General features: G+C 40.1%; 1 protein-coding gene across 1 annotated transcript in view; it reads right to left on the bottom strand.

The window, feature by feature from the left end:
• Positions 1-350: 350 nt before the first annotated feature.
• SLIT3 (slit guidance ligand 3) overlaps positions 351-22,659 on the bottom strand; it is a 612,784-nt gene continuing 590,475 nt past the window's right edge. The window contains 4 exon segments of the mRNA XM_042452193.1: positions 351-4,005; positions 10,653-10,861; positions 11,893-12,178; positions 12,700-12,854. Of these exon segments, the coding sequence (XP_042308127.1) occupies positions 3,767-4,005; positions 10,653-10,861; positions 11,893-12,178; positions 12,700-12,854 (889 nt within the window). The 3' untranslated portion in view covers positions 351-3,766.

Genomic DNA, 22,659 nt, shown 5'->3' with positions numbered 1-22,659 from the left:
TTTTCTCAATGTCTGCTGTGATGCGTTTCAATTTAACTCTGTTCACCATCTAGTTCTGCAGTTGGCATCTCCACCCGCAACCCTAGGCTCTATATAGCTTTCCATCATGGTTCACCTTCAAGAGACTGGAAGCTGGCAAAAGCACACTGTGTTGACTCACTAGGGACCACAGACATCTTCTGCATGATAGGCATTTGGCATCTGGTCCCAGTCTAAGGGGATTACATCTGTTTCAAGCATTTCTGGAATGTGCTGAGTCAACTGGAGCTGGTAGAAATGTGCTCAGCAGACAAGGCTGGGGGCGGAGGGGGGAAGGGAGACTTGCAGAGTAAAACAGGACAAGGTACAAGTCATCTGTAACCCAACAATTTACTTAAATTTATTACATCACAATAGGACAATCTAGTAACATACACAAAAATCATACCAATTCACATTGCCAATGTACAATTTTTATAGGGTTAGCATCTTTCTTTATATTAATTTTTTTAAAGTGAGCTATTGCATTCCATTTACAATAGCCAAAACATACTGTCATTTAGGCAGTTCAGAGAGATCTAATTAACACTTTTAAAACTAACTTCATAGATCTTTTGGCACTTAGAAACAAAACAAAACAAAACAAGAAATTAGATTTCATACACCAGTTGAAACAGCACAGTGTGAACCATCTAATGATAGAAAGCAAATAAAGTGTCTTTAAAGTCACCACGTAGTACAAGAATGTATTTACTGTGGCTATTTTTTTCATCTTGGCAATTTTGGAAACATTCTTGGAATTATTTCACAAAACATTTGGCCTTCTCTAATAACATGTATTAAAAGAAGAGAAAGGGCCATATGGAAACTGTATTTTTATTCTTTACTCTGCTACTATCCCAATATAGTATTTTCTTTTCTAATTTTTATTTCTTCTCCTCCTTTTTGGCAGTGTACAGTCTTTAGTAGCATTACATGTCTATGATCTGACTATTCTGACTGGATTACCATTCTTTGCAATAGCTTCTCGGATAACAGATGCCATGAAAAAGAACAAATCATTAGGAAAAAAGAAGCCTGTGCCAAAATCTTATTCACACAAGAGAGTGTTCTTGCATTTGTTTTTGCAAACTTTTGGTCTCTGCAGATTGTGGTACATTTCTACATTATAAATTCCAGCTGCTTCTAGCATCGCATATTGTGCTCAAAATAACATACTCCACTCTCCACAGTGGCCTTTTCTCCAGCGCTAGCTCCTGAACTGTATTATTTCAATCAGGCTTTGGCAAAGTAACTAGTGATTGTTTTATGTTACACTGATTGCAGGCTCCATATACTACTATTTATTCTGAAAGGCGACTATTGTATCAGCCATTTCCCTCCTGCCTGAAATTATCCTGAGAATCCATAAGGAAATCTGAACAAACTATTGTGGCTTTCAGAAGACTATAATTAGAATAAAAAATCTTAAGTATTTTCAGACTCCTGAAAAATGCAAAAGGAGGGGAAAGAGAAATGCTTGCTGCATGGTAACAATCTGTTCTTTGCAGAAAGGTTCTGCTGGCCATTAAGTAGGATTCCCTCCCATGGCTGTTTTTAAAGTCAAACATATTAATCTATGTCTTTATGATGAGCAGTATATATATCCTCTAGTAAAAATCTTGTTCCATGTATAGGTCATTTTGCCAGGATTTTAAGCTTTGACTAGAATACCAAAAAAATAAAATAAAAAATAAAAAATAAACCCAATTCAAGCAACCAAATAATAACATTTTTTAAAAAATTGCCAAGTTCTCGCTCTCTTTTCTCTGGCACTTTTGAAAAGTCCACTTTCTCTCACCAATGTCTCCTTGGAATTAGAAGCTATGACTACACATCCAAGTAAAACAAATGAAAGAAAAAGGACCTGAGAGAGTAAACCAGATGCGGTTATATGAAATGACAGAGGCATTTATGGTGGGCAAGATGTACAGCTCTCCTAGGATTAATGCCTCATTCTGTCAACCTTTCCTTCTCCAAAGTATCATTCAGAAACCAGGCCTATAAATTATATCCCTTTCTTTAGTGGAATCTGCATGTTTAGTGGCTGTTCCTTGTGGTAGCTGTAGTCATTGGCCATGTCAACCAATACTAGAACATGAAGACTTTGTGAGGAGTCAGCAAAAGTATATGGCAGTGGTACATGGCAGACAAGGTATAATTCTATACACTATGCCATGGATCAACTGCAAGGGTGAGGATCTATCATGTGTGGCTGGACAAAGCTAAGCAGGATTTGTCACTTTCAAATGTATTATAAATTGTAGTTTCAAGTTTAGCATTGCACCAGGTCAAAGGAAAGTGGATTTGTTTATTTAAATGACCTTGTGAGAGAACTCTTGGAATAAGGCAAACATGGCTGTGTTAAGTTTTGGGGATTTTAAAATCGATTGTCATTGTGAGTAAGGCATTGTTTCAGTGCATTTCTGTTTTGCAGTCTAAAGCAGAGAGTTAAGTTACAAATAAGGAAGTTGCCACCCACAGGAGATCTACATTTGGTCCTCTACCTTTCAGAAATGTATGCAAGATGCTTTTCATGTGTAGAATGGGAGCCAACCGGGGAGGAGGATCTGTAAGAAGGAAGAATGTTTCACCTGCTGGAAATAAGTTACTGATTAAGAGGTAACACAATGGACTTTATTGCACAGGGCTCCTGGGACAAGACAAGACAAGACAACGGTCCCAAAGGAGCCAGGAAGGGAACAGAACAAGTGGGCAACACATTTTATTGCACACAGAGTCCCTCACTCATTTCGTTCCCTGCGCTTCTGTTCCCAGTCCATTACAGAGAGGAGGAGATTTTGGGGAATTGTTTTGAACAGTTCTCAAAAATCTCCTCCTCTAGAACGGATGGGGAACAAATGATGAACGGAACAGAAGGAGTGAGCGACTTGTGTGTGCAACGAATTGCGTCCCCCACTCATTATAGGCCCATTCTGTTCCGTTCTGAGAGTGGTACCTGGGAGCCCTGTGTGATAAAAGTTCAATGATTTTTCTCCATCACTTTGAAAGGAAAGAAAATCCCCAAACTTTATAAGCTTTTCCTTAAATTTTCAATTTGTGAGATTGCTGGTGCTAGACAGCCAACTGAACTGATTAGAATCCAAACTGTATGACAGTCGCATATAAGACAAAACATGTTACTTTACTATTGCATTAATATGTGCATAATAACATCTGTGCATAAGGCCTGAACTAAGGTGGTGTTACAATATGCTTCATTGGCAATGATGTCAAGCAGTGCCAGAATAATAACAAGCATAATGAGTAGTTCTATCATCAGCTGAAAGGGATATTAACTTTCCTGGACAGTAAAGACAATTGAAAGTCTGACACATGTATGTACCCGGAATTGTTGTAGGCTTGTTTTTGCTATTTCTGTGGTAGACCCCTTTGAATTACTTTCACATCAGGCCATCGTGCAAAGCTTATCATCTATACTCTTTTTTTTAAAAAAAAATCCCTGTGTTTAGGTCTGGAATAATTTTTCTCCTTTTTTTTTACAACTGTAAAAAAAAAATCGATAGTAAAAATAACTCACTATATGATACATATACCCAAAAACAGTCAGATACTTTATATAATAAAAGATGAAAATAGTCACTTTTCATAATAAAAATAACTTCTATTTTTTGCTTATTTTACAATATACTTAATATTCTTTTCTTTACTTAAAAAGTAAATAGGTCCCGTTTTTGATAGCACATCTGAGTCGATACAAAGGAGGACAAAGAGGCTGCCCAGCCCTTTATAAGCACTTTGCACAGCCACATTCCACGTGCCTCTCGAGCTCTTCTGTGAAGGTGGAGCCATCCACGCACTGGAAGCCATATTTCCGCCTTTTGCTTCGGAGGGCAATGCAGCACTGATTGTTCCCACAATTGCCTTGACATTCCACACGAGCCACCTTGACCACGGAGACACAGGAGACAGAACCTTGTTGCTTCCGAATGAATTCACGGATGATCTCTCCTTGGCAAATATTCTCTATGAGAACAGACAGAGACAGGTCAAAGCTCTGGACATTAATTTACTCCACAGTCCTAACCTTGACTTGTTAAACAATGGTAAATTTGGTGCTCAGTGGCCTTAAGGGTCTAGGATGGCAGCATTATGGAAGCATAACCTTGGTGTAATATTAAGCTGGTGAAACAACACCACAGTTTCACCAGCTTAATATTACACCAAAGTTATGCTTCCATAATGCTGCCATCATATACAACAAAATCCAATATCCACAAAATACTGATACCTTTAATGGACTAACTAAAATATACAAAATACATAATGCAAATAAAATCATGCAGAGAAGAAAGGTGATGATGTTTAGAGTCACAGGCTTATATTTTGTCTCAGATTTTATGTCTGTTGTCAGTTAAGATGGTCTGGAGGGACTTCAGTACAGGCAGAAGCTACTCCCCTTTCTGGCCATGTAAAAGACAGGTAATCTTAACAGACAACAGAAGTAACATCTGGGACAAAATGTAGATCTGTGACTCTAATACTGGGCTCTTTCACATGCAGGAGGCAAGCATAATTTAAACATGATTAAATGTGGTAATAGCGCGATCGGGGGGAAGATGACTCCATGTGTTTCTCCTGTGCGTAAACTTTAATGGATGCATCATTAGGTAATAACGGGAATTTCTGTTGTTAGCCAATGCATATCTATTACAGTTTACACATGGGACACGAATGGGTGAATCATGCATGGGTGTGATAATCTTCCTTTTGATCACACTATTACCACAATTTAATCACGTTTTAATGACGTTTGCCTACTGTGTGAAAAAGTCCACTGTCAATTTTCTTCTCTGGTGTGTTTTTTAAACATCTTTACCCAATGAACAAGCCAGTGACTCTTTGAAAATTTGCATGACATATTTTGTGCGTTTGAGTTGTTCCAGTAAAGATATCAATGTTTTGTGCGTTTTGTATTTTGTTATATTTTACTGCATGGGCATCACAGCTACCCTGTATATCTTTCCTTTTAACATTATGTGGATGTAATGGACCACCAGTACAATAGTGCCTGTGTAAGAGACAAAATGGTCTAAGTTGAGGAATGTGGCCAGAATGGAGCAGAACTTACCTGTAGCTGGAATCTCTCACAAGGTAGATATATGCTTTGCAATGTTGTAAATTTAGGCTAGCAGAAGGGACAGTTAAAATTAAAACATTCAAGTTGGAAATAGTGGGTACCCCAGAATCATTTACCATCCCATGTTTTCATGCTCTAATTAGAAGATAAGATATTGTGGCCAATCATACCACAACATGGAGTGGAGACCTACCTCACTGTCCTCATGTTCAAAGAACTTGGAACACAGAAGTGGGAACTATAGTGAGTGAATATTGGTGAAAGAGTACTTGGGGATAAAGCGGGAGAGCAAAAAACAGAAACAATTGGGGCTAACAGTAGAATAGGAAAGTGACATGTATTTTAGGACCTTCACAGACAGCCCATGTCCAGATAAAAGCACCTAACAAAAATCTCAGATACAAATGGTGTCATAAAAACAAAACAGCTCAGGGAAGTGAGAGTACCTTGGAAGGGAAACACATGCTCTTGTATTCCATCCCCTCTCCCCTACAGTATGGGAAAACTGGGCACTAGCTAAGCAACTATCATCCAGTCCTTAGGTAATGTGTGTCCTACGCAGTTTCCAGAAGTAGGCAAACACAGACACTTTTGTGGGTGAACCTGAGGCATTCCACTTGCCTATTACTACTGCTCACCAGAGTCATAGCTGCTGCTGCTTTTTTCAGAATCAGAGCAAAGGAAAAAAGCAGGCCAACACAGAGACTAATTAAATGCAGTGTCTTATTAACGATGGATAAGTACTGTCTTACATATCAGTAAAAAAATGAGCTGCCCAAGGGGAAAATTTGGAGGTGCAGATCTTAAGATATGAAAACTGGAAGAGTACCCAAGTGGCTACATACCACTTTTTTCAATTAGGACTTTCAGATGTTATGTTATGTGCTGCAGCACTCACTCTCACTCCCCTTTGGCTGGACTGGTTAGGGCTGATGGGAGCTGTAATCCAAGAACATCTGGGCAGGCCATATGTTGTACATCTTTGCCCTCAGTAGTATTCAGCATGTATATTCGCCACATAAACTTTCCTTTGTTACTGCTGACTATTGCTACTAACTACTGCTGCCCCTTTCAGGTGCAACTGAGAAGTAAGTTCCCCACTCCCAGGGCAGTTAAGACCAAAAATATGACCAAGAGCACAAACTGTAGCAGCAGGAAATGGTTTTAATCTAGTTCTCCCTTGCAACATGACTAAAAATTCTTTATGAAGCACCCACCCCACTACCCAGTTTGCTACAGATTCTAGAAAGATAACATAATGCCATTATTCTTGTCTTGACGCTTACAATCCAATGAACAAAAATGTCAAGAGGAAAAGGAGCACAGAATCTTCATCCCTTCGTACCCATCCTCTGTAGCATCACACCTGAGTTGAGTAGGACGGTCTCCTGGAGCCTAGTTTTGGTCTGTGGGGAAGCCGCAGCCTCCCGGGTGCGGGTTGTTTTTGGTCCATGGTGAAGTCCTGCACACGGGAGACTACGGCTTTCCTGCGGACCAAAAATAACCTGCAAAAAGCAGGTTCTTCTGGCAACGCCATTATGACGTCACAGTGCGCCAATGGCATACTCACAACATCATAATGGCTCCGTGATGTGCGGACGCTATGCATATGGCACGTAATGATGGCAGCACCCATCTGTACAGGGTGCCGCCATTTTGACGCCCTCGTCATGTGCAAGAGGCGAGGGGCGTCTAGAAGTGCCGCCCCTCGCACGTGACGAGGGCATCCTTTCGCGTTCATCTGGACTGGGCCGAAGCCACTAGAACACCAGCTCCAATATCACTCAACCACTGGCTAGCATCCTGCTGGTTAGTCCTAACTAGATTAGATTAGATCCATTCAGTCTGTTTCTGGCTGGTAAGACAAGACACAAGTATATCTCACTGGGTCAATGGGTCTACTCTTGTCAGGACCAGGAAAAGGATTTAGGCCTCTGTTTGTACATTTGACTATGTGCAGCTATAATCAGTTTGGCTAGTCGAACAGGCAAAAAGTGAGTTAAGTGGTCCAGTAATGCTTCCCCAAGCAGGTCCTGATGTTGGTTTTTGCTGTTCAATCATTTTTGTCCTATGACAATCCTATGAATGAGAGACCTCCAAAATCCTTGGCCATCAATGGCCCTGCCAGGTCTTATGAGATGCCTATCATGGTTCCATAGTTCTTTCTGCATAAAGATATTTGAAGAAAGCCTGTTGCCACCATCATAGACATCAATAAAAAAGTGTTGTTTATAGCACCTATATGTGAACACTCCCGCCCCAAAAGACTTTTGCCCTTTTCTGGGGGGACTTGTGATTTCTGATGTAGATATATTCCCCCCTATGAACCATCAACTTGGAATGGTGTGATGATTAGGACACTACACCATACATTACAGAATGTTTAGCTGTCAAAAGTGTAGCTGTTTGCTAGAGGCCTCTCTCTCTCTCTCTCTCTCTCTCTGGCTTTGCTTTGCAAACGAAGACTCAGGAAGGACTCATCCTGCGCTTTGTACAAGCGCGTTGGTGACAAAAAAGGCCAATCCAGGACAAACAGGTCCAATTGCAGAAAGCACAGCAGAAAGTCTCCTTGGGTGATGTTTCTGGGTTGTGGTTCTTTCTGCGTTGTCATTTCTCTTCAAGTCTCGTTCGCCGTGAGCTTTTGAAAAAGGCTGCAGCATCGTGGATAGTGCGTCTCCATGCCTCCAGATGTGAGGCCAAGGCAGACCATTGTTGGTGATCAATTTGGCCAAGCCTGAGATGTTGTTTCAGGGAGTCCCTGTATCTCTTCTTTGGAGTACCCCCCTTGGTGAGTTCACCGTAGAATACTGTTTTTGGGAGGCGATGGTGCTTCATCCTAGAAACGTGTTCTGCCCAGCGCAGCTGCATCCTCAATAGCATAGCCTCGATGCTGGTGATCCCTGCTTGCTCAAAGACAGCAACATTTGTCACATGGTCAGTCCAGTGTATATTTAGAATTGTGCGTAAACAGCGCTGATGAAAGCATTCAAGGAGTCGTAGGTGCTGGTGATAGGTGACCCATGTTTCAGACCCATAGAGGAGAATAGACAGTACAATGGCTCTATACACACTGATTTTTTGCTACGCCTCAAGTCTTTGTTACTCCAGACTCTTTTGTGAAGCCTTTCGAATGCACTATATGCCTTTGCCAGTCTGTGATCGATCTCTTTATCAATCCTGGCGTCTGAGGAGATGATGCTCACCAGGTAGGTGAACTGCTGGACGGACTTAAGCACAGATGTGCCTACAGTGATGTGGGGATGGTAGTGTTCTTCCTGAGGTGCCGGCTGGTAGAGACTTCCATTTTCTTCAGACTGACTTCCAGTCCAAAGAGCTCTGCAGCTGTTCCAAAACAAGATGTTAGGCACTCTTCTTTGTGTGCTGCTTCCATATGGGCAACGAGGGCAGCATCATCAGCAAAAAGCAGCTCAAGGATTAGATAGTTCAGAGTCTTAGTGCGGGCCCTCAGGCGGCTTAAGTTGAACAGGCTACCATTAGTACGGTAGCATATATAAATGCCGTCTTCTTCTTTGAGATCTGCTGTAGCCCTTTGGAGCATCATGCTGAAGAAGACTGTAAATAGAGTTGGAGCGAGAACACAACCTTGTTTCACACCATTAGTTATTAGAAAGGGCTCCGAGAGACCGTCACCATATCTGACTTGACCTTGCTGGCCTTCATGTAGCAGGATGATCATTTTGAGGAATTTGGGGGGGGGCATCCTAGTCGTTCCAGGATCTGCCACAGACCTTTTCTACTCACAGTGTCGAAGGCTTTGGTGAGGTTGACAAATGTTACATAGAGTCCTTTGTTCTGCTCTCTACATTTCACTTGCAGTTGTCTAAGGGCAACTACCATGTCTGTAGTGCTCCTATTAGCTCTAAAGCTGCATTGGCTTTCAGGCAGAAGTTCTTCTGCAATAGCAGGGAGGCCTATGCTGGTGCTAAAAGGGTGGATGCATCAAACCCTTGTCTGCAGAAAGCCCTGAGCTATTTGATTTTGGGATCACATAATGGGGCTGGAAACTGCAAGGAACTAGCATGATCTAATGGTTTGGGTGTTGGGCTAGGACTCTAGGATATCAGGGTCCAAATCATGGGTCATTCTGTCATCACTGTGGTACGGATTGGCTCCTTTATGAATGAGGTCAGGGCTCATAGAATTGTTACTAGTGCTGGGGAAGTGTCTACTAATGTCACTACTTTATTTCATTTATTGTCTTGCAGTCTGACTTGTTGCTGGAGTCTGAACTACATCGTATCAATAACATAGAGGTCTTAATGGCTGACACCATAGTGGGACCAGAGCTTTCCTCTGCCTGCTTCATTTCGCATTAGTCTGTCTCCCCTTTTTAGGTAGGCAATAAACATATTACAACATTACTATGAATTAGGAGATCAGTTGTTTGGTTCAATCGGATTAATCATACACTGAACCATATGTGTATATTGGCTATGGTGGGACATATAGGACTAGCTGACAGAAGGACTGCAGGAGGGCTCTGTTGCTATCTGAAAGGTATGAAAGATGCTGCTTACTGCAAGCTGGGGGGTTCTTCCTGTTCATTTGCTCACTGCAGTGAGCTATTCATTAAAATCTTGCTACAACACCATGAGAAGGAAACTTTGCTGATGTTGCTTTTCCAATATACTGCTTTGAATTATAAGATCACAGAATACACATCCTAGTAATAACATGACTTTCTGTTGCATTTAAAAAAGGTTGACATTAGCAACCTTTCAATCCAAAGTTGATGAATACTGACAAAAAGACCCAGGGCGATATTCTGTTCCAAAGATTTGCCCTCTGCCTTTAGTTATGTAGACATACCACTGCACAGAGGTCAGGGACATGTGTGGGCAGGCAGAGATCATATCTTCTTGGCAGAATGTATATTTTCCAAGGAAAAGATTCTAAATTTAATTCTTTGAATCTCCAGATAGATCTGGGAAAGGTCCTGTTTTAAATTCCAGATAGCTATAGCCAGTCACTGTAGCACAGAGCCAGTTTGACTGAGAGAGATGAGAAGAGAAATGCAAATTCTGAATGCACCTCCTATTTGTTGAGATGCTGTAGAGATATGAGACAAAGAGAACTTTTTATGGTGCCAGGAGGATTTGAGAAAATCCCAGCTGCTGTCAGTCAAAGTGCACCATGGAAGATGAGCAACATTTTAAAAAGTTTTTAAACTCACTATGGACCAAACACGCTGCAGAAATAATCAGTTTGAGACCAGTTTAACTACTCTGGCTCAGTGCTAGGGAATTCTGGGAATGGTAGTTTACTGTTGTACCAGAGCTCTCTGACAGAGAAGGCCAAATGTCTCACAAAACTACATTCCCAGAATTCCCTAGCATTGAACCAGGGAAGTTAAAGTGGTCTCAAACTGGATTATCTCTACAGTGTCTTTTCCTCAAAACGGTCTCTAGAATGAAGAAACAACTGCAAAATTCTCTTAGCACCTGTGTTCTTCAACAAGTGAACAAACAGGTCAGAGCAGAGAATGTAAAACATATATTGCAATTCTACCAACCTCTGTCGCAATGCTCCCCACTGTAGTTTGGATCACAGTCACAGTAGGGTTCCCCTTGCGCTGAGATCTTACATTGCCCATGGCCACATTTCAGAGCTCGGCAGGAGCTGTAGGAATCATTCTTCCTGTCGCAGTACGTGCCCATGTAACCTTCTATACACTTACAAGTGTAAGCAGTGTTGCTGGCTATACATTTGCCATGGAGACATCTTAGAAGAGAGAAACACACAGAGAGAGCGAAAGCTAAGAGGTGAATCTAGGATTACACAAGGATAGGTGTGGAGGGACCATTACCTAGTGGCAGAGTATATACTTTGCAAGCAGAGAATCCAAATTTCACTCCCTGGCATCTCTAGGGACAATGTCTTGGAAAGCCCTTGTTAGTCAGCAACAAAAATACTGGGCTAGATGGACCAATGGTGTCAACTATTCTCAAAGGTATACTTTGTAGGCATTAGCTTTGGGCCCAATTCCAATAGACTGGAAAAACCAGTCCCTGGTTTTCTTTCTGTATTTTCTGATTGTTGTTTTTAAGAAAAATCTACATGGCATTTTCCCCATCCTGACATATTCCCAGGGAACTTCCAGCACTTACATACTATTTTAATTGATACTATTTTAATTGTTATGGCTATTTGCAGTTTGGTTATGAAGGTAGCAATATTGATTAGAGACCTTTATCCACTTCCCTACAACTCTGCAGCAGAAGATTCCAGTTGCTTCACTAAACTACAAATCCCAGGATTCTGTGGGATTGAACCGTGGCAGTTAAAGTGGTATTAGACCATTGTAACTGTGTCATGTAGGTGCAATTGTGCAGTGGGTGGAGGCTAATTTTCATCTCTCTGATTCTCCAGTGCATTCCAGTATACCAAGACTGATGTTTCATCTGCTCTAGTCACCATTTTTGGTTAAGGGGAAAAAAACAGCTGGGAAAAAAAAGCTGCTGTGTTCAAATATAAAAGGTAAACCACCACATCTCTGTATAGTTTTACACAGCTTGGGGGCAGAAAATTTCACAAGAAACAAAAGGAAGTTCAGGGTGGCTTTGAGAGCTGCAGAAGAGGGCTTAAGGGCTCTATACTTTGAGATGAGATATAACCAACATTTGAGTCTCACTCAAAAAACAGCACTGAAAGAGGGCAAGGGGAGTTTTACAGGTAACCCAATACTTCCTAAATAAATTTGTCATTCTGTTAATCTCTTCTCTATTTCTGATTCAACACTGAGCAAGACATACTTGCTGTTGAGACAGGGATCTTTAACTTCTTGGTCACACAATGAGCCCGTCCAGCCTGGGTGGCACTCGCAGACCACACTTGTCTTCTCAATAGAGCGGCAGATGCCATGCTTGCAGATGTTACAGGACTTGCAACCAGGGAGGACCCCAACTGACTGATGTGGTAGATCCTTGAAGTCCTGCAGTTCATTATTAATGCGGACATCATGAATGCATCCATGAAAACCACTGGGTGTTCTTTCTGTTCCCTGTCTCAGAGAAGACAGCCCTGTGGATGTAGGGATGCCTGCAAGAAAAACACCACAGCTAATCCTTAGAAATCTCCATGGTATACCATGTAAAAGTAATACTATAGTGATGGGGAAGAATAAGCAGAGAAGCAATAACTCAGAAGGCATACAAAGTTCAAGGTTATTCCCTTCTTTTTGCTATCATTTACTAAGTACAATTAGTTTTGTATTCCATTCTAGAACAAATCATGCTTGATTATGAATATTGTACCACTAAGCAAGTGTATATCTGTCACCGTCTTAACTCAAAACTTGCTCCCAAAGTTGTATTAACAATTTAGAAAAGGGGTAGGAAACTGGTGACTCTCCGGATGTTGTTGGATTGAAAACATCATTATCCTTTTCCACTGATATGCTGACTGTGGCTGGTGGATGTTACAGTTAAACAGCAGGAGGGAAGTGTTTGGTCGCTTCAGTTTGTGGGGGGGGGGGGGAGAGAAGTCCTAGATATCATTGTTCCTCTCTTAATATCATATCTGGTTTGATACTCAGCTCATCTAAAGAAATCTGAACTCACCTCCAATGTAGAGTGGTGAATCTTCACCAACGATGGGCTGTTTCTGGAGTTTGCCAAGACTCTTGGGAGCACCTTTATCTACAACCAAGTTGAAAGTCTGGTTAAGCATCACCAGCTCCACGCTGTGAAACTGTCCATCGTTTACTGTTTCCACACTAACAGAGAAAGCAAAAAGAGAAGGGAATAAGTGTTATTTAAGTATTTAGCTATGATTTGCAGGCTTCTGTTGCATTCATCCAATTTCACTTCCATTCGCTACCATAAAAAAATATAAATGCAGGCCTGAGTCAATATGTTCAGTTAGACTACACTTATATATATAAAACTCTTTGGTAAATGTCTTTGGGAGTAAGAACCTAAGGACAGATATAAATCTAAAAATTTTGGCAATGATTTGCAGAATAAGAAATTAATCTTTGCAATGATTTATCAAGGCAAGAGTGGAGTGCTTTCAAAATAGCTGTTTTCTCTGGAATGGAATTATTTCCTCACTTAGGTATTTTTAAAAATCCAGACAACATCACTGCCAAATGACTGCTTTTCAATGTTGTCTTTGTCATCTTCCTGTTTTATTGAAAACTTGGTTTGTAGTGACTGTCAGAGTCAAAACAGAATGCCATTCTTTTATGTGTGAATTGGCAAGGCATTATTATATCACCAGGTGAAGAAGAGGAGAGTTTATCATATTGTTTTTAAAAAATAATTTGTTACTTATTTATCATTGCCTTAAGAAAAACAGCTTGCTAACGTTAGTTACTGCTCACTATTTAGAAAGTAGCTTGTTGTATTATATGTTACTGGAATGTTATTCAGCATACAGCAAATGACAATAAACACTATCACACTGTACTGTTACAGTGCTATGTTGTTCTTTAACTGCCAGTGTGGTGTAGTGGTTTGAGTGTTGGACTAGGTTTCTGTTAAACCAGATTTGAATCTCCCCTTGGCCAAAGAAATGCACTGAGTGACCTTGGGCAAGTCATACTCAGGCTCAGGGGAAGGAAATGGCAAACCTTGTCTGTCTTGTCAATTAAAGCTGAATGAAAGGGTTGCCTTCCTCTAAGAATGAGAAAGTCTGGCTTACCCAAGTCAGAGTTGTCTTGAAAACACATAACAACAACTACAACAACAAGTGTGTGACTCACCCAAGGACACTCGGTCGATTTCCATGGCTGAGTGGGAAATCAAAACATGGTCTCTATAGTCATAGTTCAACCCTGAAACCACTACATTACACTGGCTCTCATGACAAGTAGTAGGGAAGTACATATGCAAAATTAAAAGAATGTGCAAGAGGTCTAAGCCTTTTGTTTAAAACTTGGGATTGCTAAAGATTGGAGTACTGTTTTGCCATGAGATGGAGATTACAGAACTAAGATGGGAAATGCCATGCTATAATGGAAGCTGTGACAGGAGTGATTATATAAGGGCTGGACAGTTCCACTGTGTTAGACCACCTTTAGCTGTCCGAAGAAGAGAAATGACTCAGCAGTATTAAAAAAAAACCTAGTGTGGAAGGGTTGCTGCTTGCTAAATTCTACAAAAAGAATAGTGGCTCTTGAATGATGTAGACAGAATACAGGTAATTAAGTTTAGGGGAATGGGAACGGGGTGGAATGGGGGGAAACACATATTATAGCACGGGAGAACACCGCTGATGCCGCTGGGAGTCCCTGATCCGTTCTCCATCTGTTCCACAGCAGCCGATTTTCAAGAACTGTTAAAATTAGCTGCTGTGGAGAATGGATCGGGGACTCTCAGCGGCATTGGCGGCATTCTCTTGTGTGATAATATGCATTTTCCCCGTTCTGCCCCGTTTTCATTTCCTTTCATTACACCCCGTTCCCATTCCCCAAGCCCCACGCATTAAACTTAAATGTCTGGTCAGAATCTCCCAGACTCTCTTTTTAAAAATCAATTCAGTAAGAGGAATAGGGGAAATGGGTTAGGGCCATGGTACTGGAGGAAAAGGGTGGTCACATCTTCTATTTTCTGTTCTGTAGCCACAAGGATCAGAAACCTAGACCACAAGGTACATACACAAGAGCAGCATAATTATTTTCATAGCATCTATTCTAAATTATGTATGCAGAACAGTCAAGAAATAGATATTGGGTTCAGAAGCAGAATCATTGGCATTGGAATGAGTTATGATTTGTGGAGTGTTTGAGTGTGCTCCAGGATAATTGAGTCACTTCCCGGCCCATTGGTAATGGCAGAGTAGTGCATATGAAGGATAACTGCGGAGCTAGCCAGAAACAGATATTCCATTGAAAGACTGTGCAGACCACAGATGGTAGATCTGATGTGGCAGTGTAAAGCAACTTCTGCTCCTTGTAGAGGGTTTTCCCCCTTTTATGGCTATATGGCAGGTTAGGCAAGAGACCCACTGGCCCTCACAGGAAGCTAAATGTCACTTACAAAACTATCACAGGGGTGTGTGGTGCTCCTAGACTTTTGAACTAGCTTGGCTTCCAGGAATTTGTCTTTTGTATGAACTGGCAGGTCCTTGTGGCTGGTGTAAACCAGCTGTGCAAATTCTTATGACTGGATCATTTTTTTTTTAAAAAATGAGGAGATGAAATTTACTTCTGAACTTTAAAATGGAATCAATGTCTGAAACAGAAATGGGCCTCCCCCTCCCACACCCTTATCTGAAGATTTCCATGCCACAGGCATTTGTCAGGCCTGCATTGGGCAGTTTTGTTTCATTTTTAAAAAACTGAGGGGAAAAACCCATATACATAAATCACTCAAATCCTCCACAACTTATGTTCTTTGTAGAGTAAGGTTTAAATGCTGTGATCTGCTGTGCAAGCAGGCAGGCCAAAGTCTTCTGTATTTCCAGTTTCTGTTCCCTAACCCTATGAAAAAACACCACATCTTGGAATCATCAACGTTTCACTGCCACTATATTTCTCCAAAGGAACTGAATAAGCTATTCTGAAGTACACAGCTACCTACAGGAGCCCTTTACTGGTTTTGACTTTGGGATTCTTGAAATGACTTTTGATATTAGAGTTAAGACAACATACAAGTAGCCCAAGTGATATGTGAACCCAGTCATGATATGTAAGCAGAAAAGTTTAGTGTGAATGAATCTTAAGTTATAACTATAGGCAGGATCCAAAAAGCCATTCTTGAGGAATCCAAAGTATAATAATATAGCATTGCTCTTTTAAAGCAGAAACTCCTGCCTTCCACATGGAAAACTATTTTGAAGTGGAAAATTTTTGAAAGGTGTTTGTCATAACTGCATGGGGTTGCCTTATTCACTGTATGAAAAAGAAAGTCAAATCCAACTGGAGTGGCATTTGATTTCATTGGACTCTGTTTTCTTTCTCTCTCCTTGAAAGGTCATTTGTTGTTTGTTGCTGAACCAACCTCAAGACATTTCCAAGATCCCCTGTGCTCCACCGCTCTGCTTAGGTCCTACAGATTCAGGTCCATAGTCTCTGATTTGAGTCTAGCCATCTAGCAAGTAGCCTTCTAATTGTTCTACTGCCTTCTACCTTTCTTAGCATCATTGTCTTTTCCAGTGATTCATGCCTTCTCATGTTGTGGCCACAGTATGACAGCCTGAGTTTAGTCATCCTCGTTTACAGGGAGAGTTCAGGTTTGATCTGTTCTAGGACCTATTTATTTGTCTTTTTGACCATCCACAGTGTCCTCAGCACTCTACTCTAGCACCATGTATCAAATAAGTTTACTTTCTTTCTGTCAGCTTTCTTCACTGTCCAGCTCTTGCATCTGTACATGGTGATGGGGAATGCAATGGCTTGGATGATTCTAACTTTAGTGCTTAGTTTTATGTCTGTACACTTTAGGATCTTGTCTAGTTCTTTTGTGTCTGCTCTATGTAAGGGAAATAAGTCTCTTATTTCTTGACTGTAATCTCTGTTTTGAATAGTGTTTGTAGGGACAGATGTTCTTTAATTATTTTGATTTTCTCATTATCTAGATTGAATTTATGCAGATCCTCCATGATCATTATTGTTGTTTTCATTATGTTCAGCAGTATGCCTGCTTTTGCATTTCCTTCTTGACCATACTTGGTAAATGTTCCAAGTCAATGATGTTTTCCGCTAGTAGTATGATGTCATCTGCATATCTTAGACTGTTGATGTTCCTTCCTCTGCCTTTTTCTGAGTCCAAACCTGCTCTTCATATTATACTTTCTGCCTAAAAGTTGAATAGGTAGGGTGATAAAATGCAGCCTTCTCTGACCTCTTTGCCAATTGGAAACTGTTCTGTTTCTCCGTATTCTGTTCTAAAAGATCATATCCAGACTTTATTAAACAGGCCATGATCCAAATGACACCAAGCATGCTTAAGACCTACTAATTTGAATGATGAAGTTGTTTAACATTTGCATGTTAAACACACACACACACACACACATATATATATTCCATTTAAACCAAAGGAACATATAAATGGAACTCTGGCTGGATTGTACCTCAGCCTTTTATAGCTAGAAAGTTGATAATGCATTATTAGAGAACAATGCTCTAAAGAGAGCCTAAAAATGGCTCTCCTTAGAGCAAAGACTGTCCCCTCAGCAAGATAACTCTGGATTCTGAAAAGGGTTTTCCTTTCAAGAAGATAAGTGCTTATGTGACTATTTCTTCCTAGAGAGCCTGTTGCTCTAGGAGAGCCTACGATTGTCTGAGACAGCTGGAGACAGTGGCTTGGCAAGAGATGAAGAGAAGAAAGCCACAGACATTGAACAGTGCATCACAACTGGGCCAGCAACACAAGCTGGCTGCACTTTGAGGGAAGAAGAGGTCTATTCCCTAAAACAGCAAAGGTTTGTCAAAATGGGAACTCAGCTGGCAGTCTGGTGGTTCTCAAACTGATCCTACAAAACAATGCCAAAGATGTCAAGCATTTAATCCAGGAACGCTGCTCCCTCTTTTCAGCAGTACACTGTGCTACTAAAAAGCACAGGCAAACCATTCCTTAAATTAGTTACTACAGTGAACATATCATCAAAATGCAAAGTACCTTCAACAGAAGCTTATAGGCTGTCATTTTCAGACCCCAAAGGGAGAGTTTTGTGGGTGTTCTGTGTAAGGGACAAGACATGCATACAGCCTTGGGAAATGCAGCTGGTTAATATGGCGTTAAGGTGCATTCTAACACTTCATTTCTAGGTGGCAGTAAAGCATTGCGGAAATACAAGTGTCCAACTTGGGAAGAAAACAAAATAAACTATGCTGCTGGCACATTAGCCAGTGAACTACACAATCATTTCAAAGCAAAATGTGAACAGCTTGGTAGAGGAAAAAATGGATTTGGGGCAGGATGAATGACTACCAAAATTAAAACTTTCTAGGAATGGAAATGGATGAAGCTGATCTGTGTAACTGACAGAAGGAAAATGCAGCAACATCTGAACATCTGTAAATGATCTAGGACTGCAAACATAACTAGCACTCTTTCAAGGATTATTTTGATAAGAAATTAAATGGGAAATAGCAATGTACAAATGTGCGTGTGAGACGGAGAAAGAGAGAGAATTTAAAATGAGAATTGGATCAACACCAACTTTGTGTTTGGATTCATAAAGCCAAAGCTTGTCTTAGCAACTTTTTGCCAACCAATTAGAAGCTCAAGTTTTTACCCTGGGCTCAGGTTCAGTAAAACTATTAAACTGTTGTACAATGAGCAGAATCTGCCTTGTTTAAACCATTTTTCTGAAATTCACAAAAAATATACTCTTTCAAACCCTCAATGAAGCATAAATACTTTTCAAGATACACAGTTGCATTTTATTTGACATTTCCAAAGGGGAAAATGCCATGACTCTATGCACAAAATAATAATTAAAAAACCAACATAGATAAGTAAAAAGAAAACACATGGAAAGTAGCTACCATCAGCAGTTATGACATATAGCAATAGAAGTAGCACGTACATTTCTATACCGCTTATCAGTGAACTAGCACTCCCTAAATTGTTTACAGCCAATTGCTCCCAACAAGCTGGGTATTCATTCTACTGCCCTAAGAAAGGATGGAAGGCTGAGTGGACCTTGGAACCCTCCACTGGGATCCAAAACAATGTTGTGGCTGCAGTACTGTGCCACCAGGACATACAGGACCAGGTGGTAATATGGAGTCCTGCTTTTCACCACATTTTCAGAACTCTCGTCCATCTCTCAATAAACAGAACAGATGTGCAGATCCAGGATCAAGATAGAATGACTGATGAATTATTTGTTGTCAGTAATAAGGCACTAATTCCAATAATATGATTTTCCTGAAAATACATTCTAATAGATCTAATAATAATAATAATAATAATAATAATAATAATACTTTATATCCTGGAAAAGACACTGAAAATACAAGCTTTTGGATAAATTTAGAATGATAATTTAGAATGATTGCACTTTCCATGTCCAGAGCATGAAAATGAAATAAACCAAACAAAAATAGATAAATAGATTTTTTTTCTTGCTTCCTCCAGCAGAATTTATTTCCATTCAAGGTTTTATAGAAAAAAAAGTTACTCCACATTCATTTTGAAAGTGACATATCAGAATATTTGATCCATTCACATTTGTTTGTTATCCTCTAGAGATTTAATTGTCCCTTCCTTTAGTATGATCACAAACCTTTAAACACATACTACCTTCCAGAGGGGAAATGAACATGGTCCTGATAACAAACTATTTACATGTAATAAGCCTAGTTTTGGCTCATTGAACAAAATAAATATTACATTTTCTCCTATATCCAATGAGTATCTATATAGAACCAGTGTGGTGCAGTGGTTTGAATGTTCAACTAGGATTCTGGGAGACCAAGATTCTAATCCTTGTTCAGCCACAGAAAACCACAGGACGACATGGGTAACTCACACTCTGTCAGCCTCAAAAGAAAGCAATGGCAATCTTCCTCTGAATAAATCTTCCAAGCAAACCCTAGGATACAGTTGCTGCATGACATCACTAAACTAGAGTTCTTAGTTTGAGCCATATTCCAATCCATCTACAATATTTATCTGATTCAAACCACCACAATTGCAGCCACTGATCTCAGGATTAAACAAATTATGATGTTCAGTGTCATTATCCAGTGCCTTCTTTACCTGGGAAATTTAAACAAACAAAACAAAAGCAGCCTGCAAAGAAAGAAATAAGCATACTTTAACATTTGAATTTTTGCTCCATACTGCAGCTTCACATAACTGCTTTTTATTTTTTGCACGTTCACATGCACACACAGTTTTTGCAAGGAACCATTCCTACAGCTGAATGTCATGTGTAGTATGACTCACAGCCAGCTGGCTACGGTTGTTGTAAAATAATGTTCCTATATATAATTGGCAAGACAAGGTATTCAAATATTCAATTTTAGTTTTATAGGATTGAAACAATCTAAGCAGCTACAATGCTAGGCCCTGTGTTTTCACAATGCTAATTAAAATAGTTCTAATAATTGTAATAGATATTTGAAAATGTATAAAAGAAGATTCAAAGTGATGATTTTATGCAAAAGTGCTTTATAACCTGTGTTCTTGATTTGAAAGGATGTGCATGTTTTTATTCACTTCCAGTTATTCTGCTGATTGTCCTTAGTAGTGGTGGTAATTAAAAGTATTTCCAGTGTGAATAGAAGGCAGAAAATGAAGCTGTTTAGCAGAAACTGGAAGCTGAATGCAGTGAAAAAGAATATCCTGCTGTCCCTCTAGAAACCAGATAGCCAGGCAGGAAATTAAATTGCTTGTACTTTTATTACTTAGGTGGCAACATATATTAATGGGCTCAATATTTTCAGTATGAGTACAGGAGACAAGGAAAGGAAAGCAGCTTGTTCAGTTTTTAGTGGCACAGAAAATTCAAGATAAGAATGCTCACATTTTAGCAAATTTATTTAAGCTATTTCTCGCAGAATCATAGAGTTGGAAGAGACCACAAGGGCCATCCAGTCCAACCCCCTCCCATGCAGGAAATCTCAATCAAAGTAATACCTTACAATTCTCCATGTTGAATTTCATTTTGTTAGCTTTGGCCTAGCTTTCTAGTCTATTCGGGTCATTTTGAATTTTGATCCTGTCCTCTGGGGTATTAGCTACTCCCCCTAATTTGATGTCATCTGCAAATTTGATAAGTATGCCCCCCCAATTTAGTCCTCCAAGTCATTGATAAAGATGTTGGATAGCCATGGGCCCAGGACAGACCCCTGTGGGACCCCACTGGTCACTTCTCTCCAGGATGAAAGGGAGCCATTGTTGAGCACCCTTTGGATACCAAGTGGGGTATCCATTATCCAAAATTCTTGGGACTAGACGTGTCTGGGATTTCAGATTTCATCCAGATTTTGAAATACTTGCATGTACATTATGAGATATCTTGGAGATGGGATCCAAATCTAAACAAACAGTTCATTTATGTTTTCTACACCTTATACACACAGCCTGAAGGTAAGTTTATATACAATGTTTTTAATAATCTTGTGCATGAAGCAAAATTTGTGTACACTGAACAATCAGAAACCAACATGTCACACTCTAAACCATTCATGTGGATAATTTTAGATGTTGAAGTATTTTGGATTTCTGGATTAGGGATACCTGAAGTGGAATGGTATTATTTAACACAAAGCTAAAAGGACAGGTTGCTTACCTTTAACTTTAGTTCTTCGAGTGGTCATCTGCGAATCCACACAAATGGGTAATTCTGTGCCTTCACAGCATTTCTGGATCCTACTGGAATCGCTAGAGAAGACTTTTTGGTAGTAGTTCCGCCCACCCTCTATATAGGCAGGATGTCTTCCCGCCCTTTTTCAGTTCCTTTTGTTTGCCACGTGAGCAGCTTAGGAACCTCGCTTAGAATCGCTCCTTCCTTAGCTTTTGCTTTCATTTATTGCATTTGCTCTGACTTTGTTTGACTCTGACTACTCTTTGGATTGTGATTTGGACTTGGTTTTGAACTCTGACTGATGTTAACACTTGGAATCCTTGACAATTCTTTCTCTTCGTCCCTTGGCTTTGGTCTAAAGATGTCTGCACACTCTTTTAAAAAGTGCACTGAATGTGGAACAAACATCCCGGCACTCAACGGACACACCCATTTGTGTGCTTCACAGAGACCATGAAGATGAATCCTTAGTTATTCAGCACATGTTTCAGTAGGAAAAATGGAGTAGTGGGTGAAAAGGTAGAACCTAACTTCCTTGCCAACCTCAGTCCCAGTTCAGATTAGGACAATCACAGCTGCTTTTGCTTAAAAGAGTATCCAGTTTGAAGCACATGCTTAATGGAACATGCAGTTTGGTCCTCATACTGATTTTGAGTCTTTTCAAAACACACAGAGGACTGACTGAATATGTCTACCAAAAATGAAGAGCATGATAAGAGTTAAAATCCTAAGAACAGAGTGACATGGACAATAGAGAAATACTGAAAAATGTAAAAGTAATCATTCATGTAACTTCCACAGAACTGGGTGCAAGTGTAATAGAGGTTTTCTGGTTTTGGCAGCTTCAGAGAGATTGGGGAAACCCATAACCAGAATGTAGAAGATACATTGCTACTATTGACATTCATTGTCTCCCCCTTTTTCTGCATTTTTGGAAAGAGATACAGCCAATCTTGTTTGCCAAACCTGAAAACAAATCAGAATTAGATGCTCTGTAAAGTGTGCACATTTTAATTTTCCTTATGGTAAAGTTGTCTTTGCTTTCCCCCACTTTGTAATTACCAGGAATAAATATGTTTGCAAGGAAGCTAATGCATTTCATCACAGGCAATGTGTGGTCATCATCATTTCATGTTAGGATGAAGACATTAACTTTTCTCTGGGAGATCACCTGTCTTTTCAGCTTCAGCCTGGACCAGACTGCAACAGCTAGACTGTGGAACTGACCTTTCTACACTGAACATATCATCTCACTGTCAAAAGATCTTCACTGCCTCTCACTTGTTTTTGGACTCAATTCAAAATGCTGG

Source organism: Sceloporus undulatus, chromosome 2 (assembly GCF_019175285.1).
Source record: "Sceloporus undulatus isolate JIND9_A2432 ecotype Alabama chromosome 2, SceUnd_v1.1, whole genome shotgun sequence".
NCBI classification, from domain to species: domain Eukaryota; kingdom Metazoa; phylum Chordata; class Lepidosauria; order Squamata; family Phrynosomatidae; genus Sceloporus; species Sceloporus undulatus.
The sequence above is the reverse complement of the archived record's forward strand: the minus strand, read 5'-3'. Positions and strand labels throughout refer to the sequence as shown.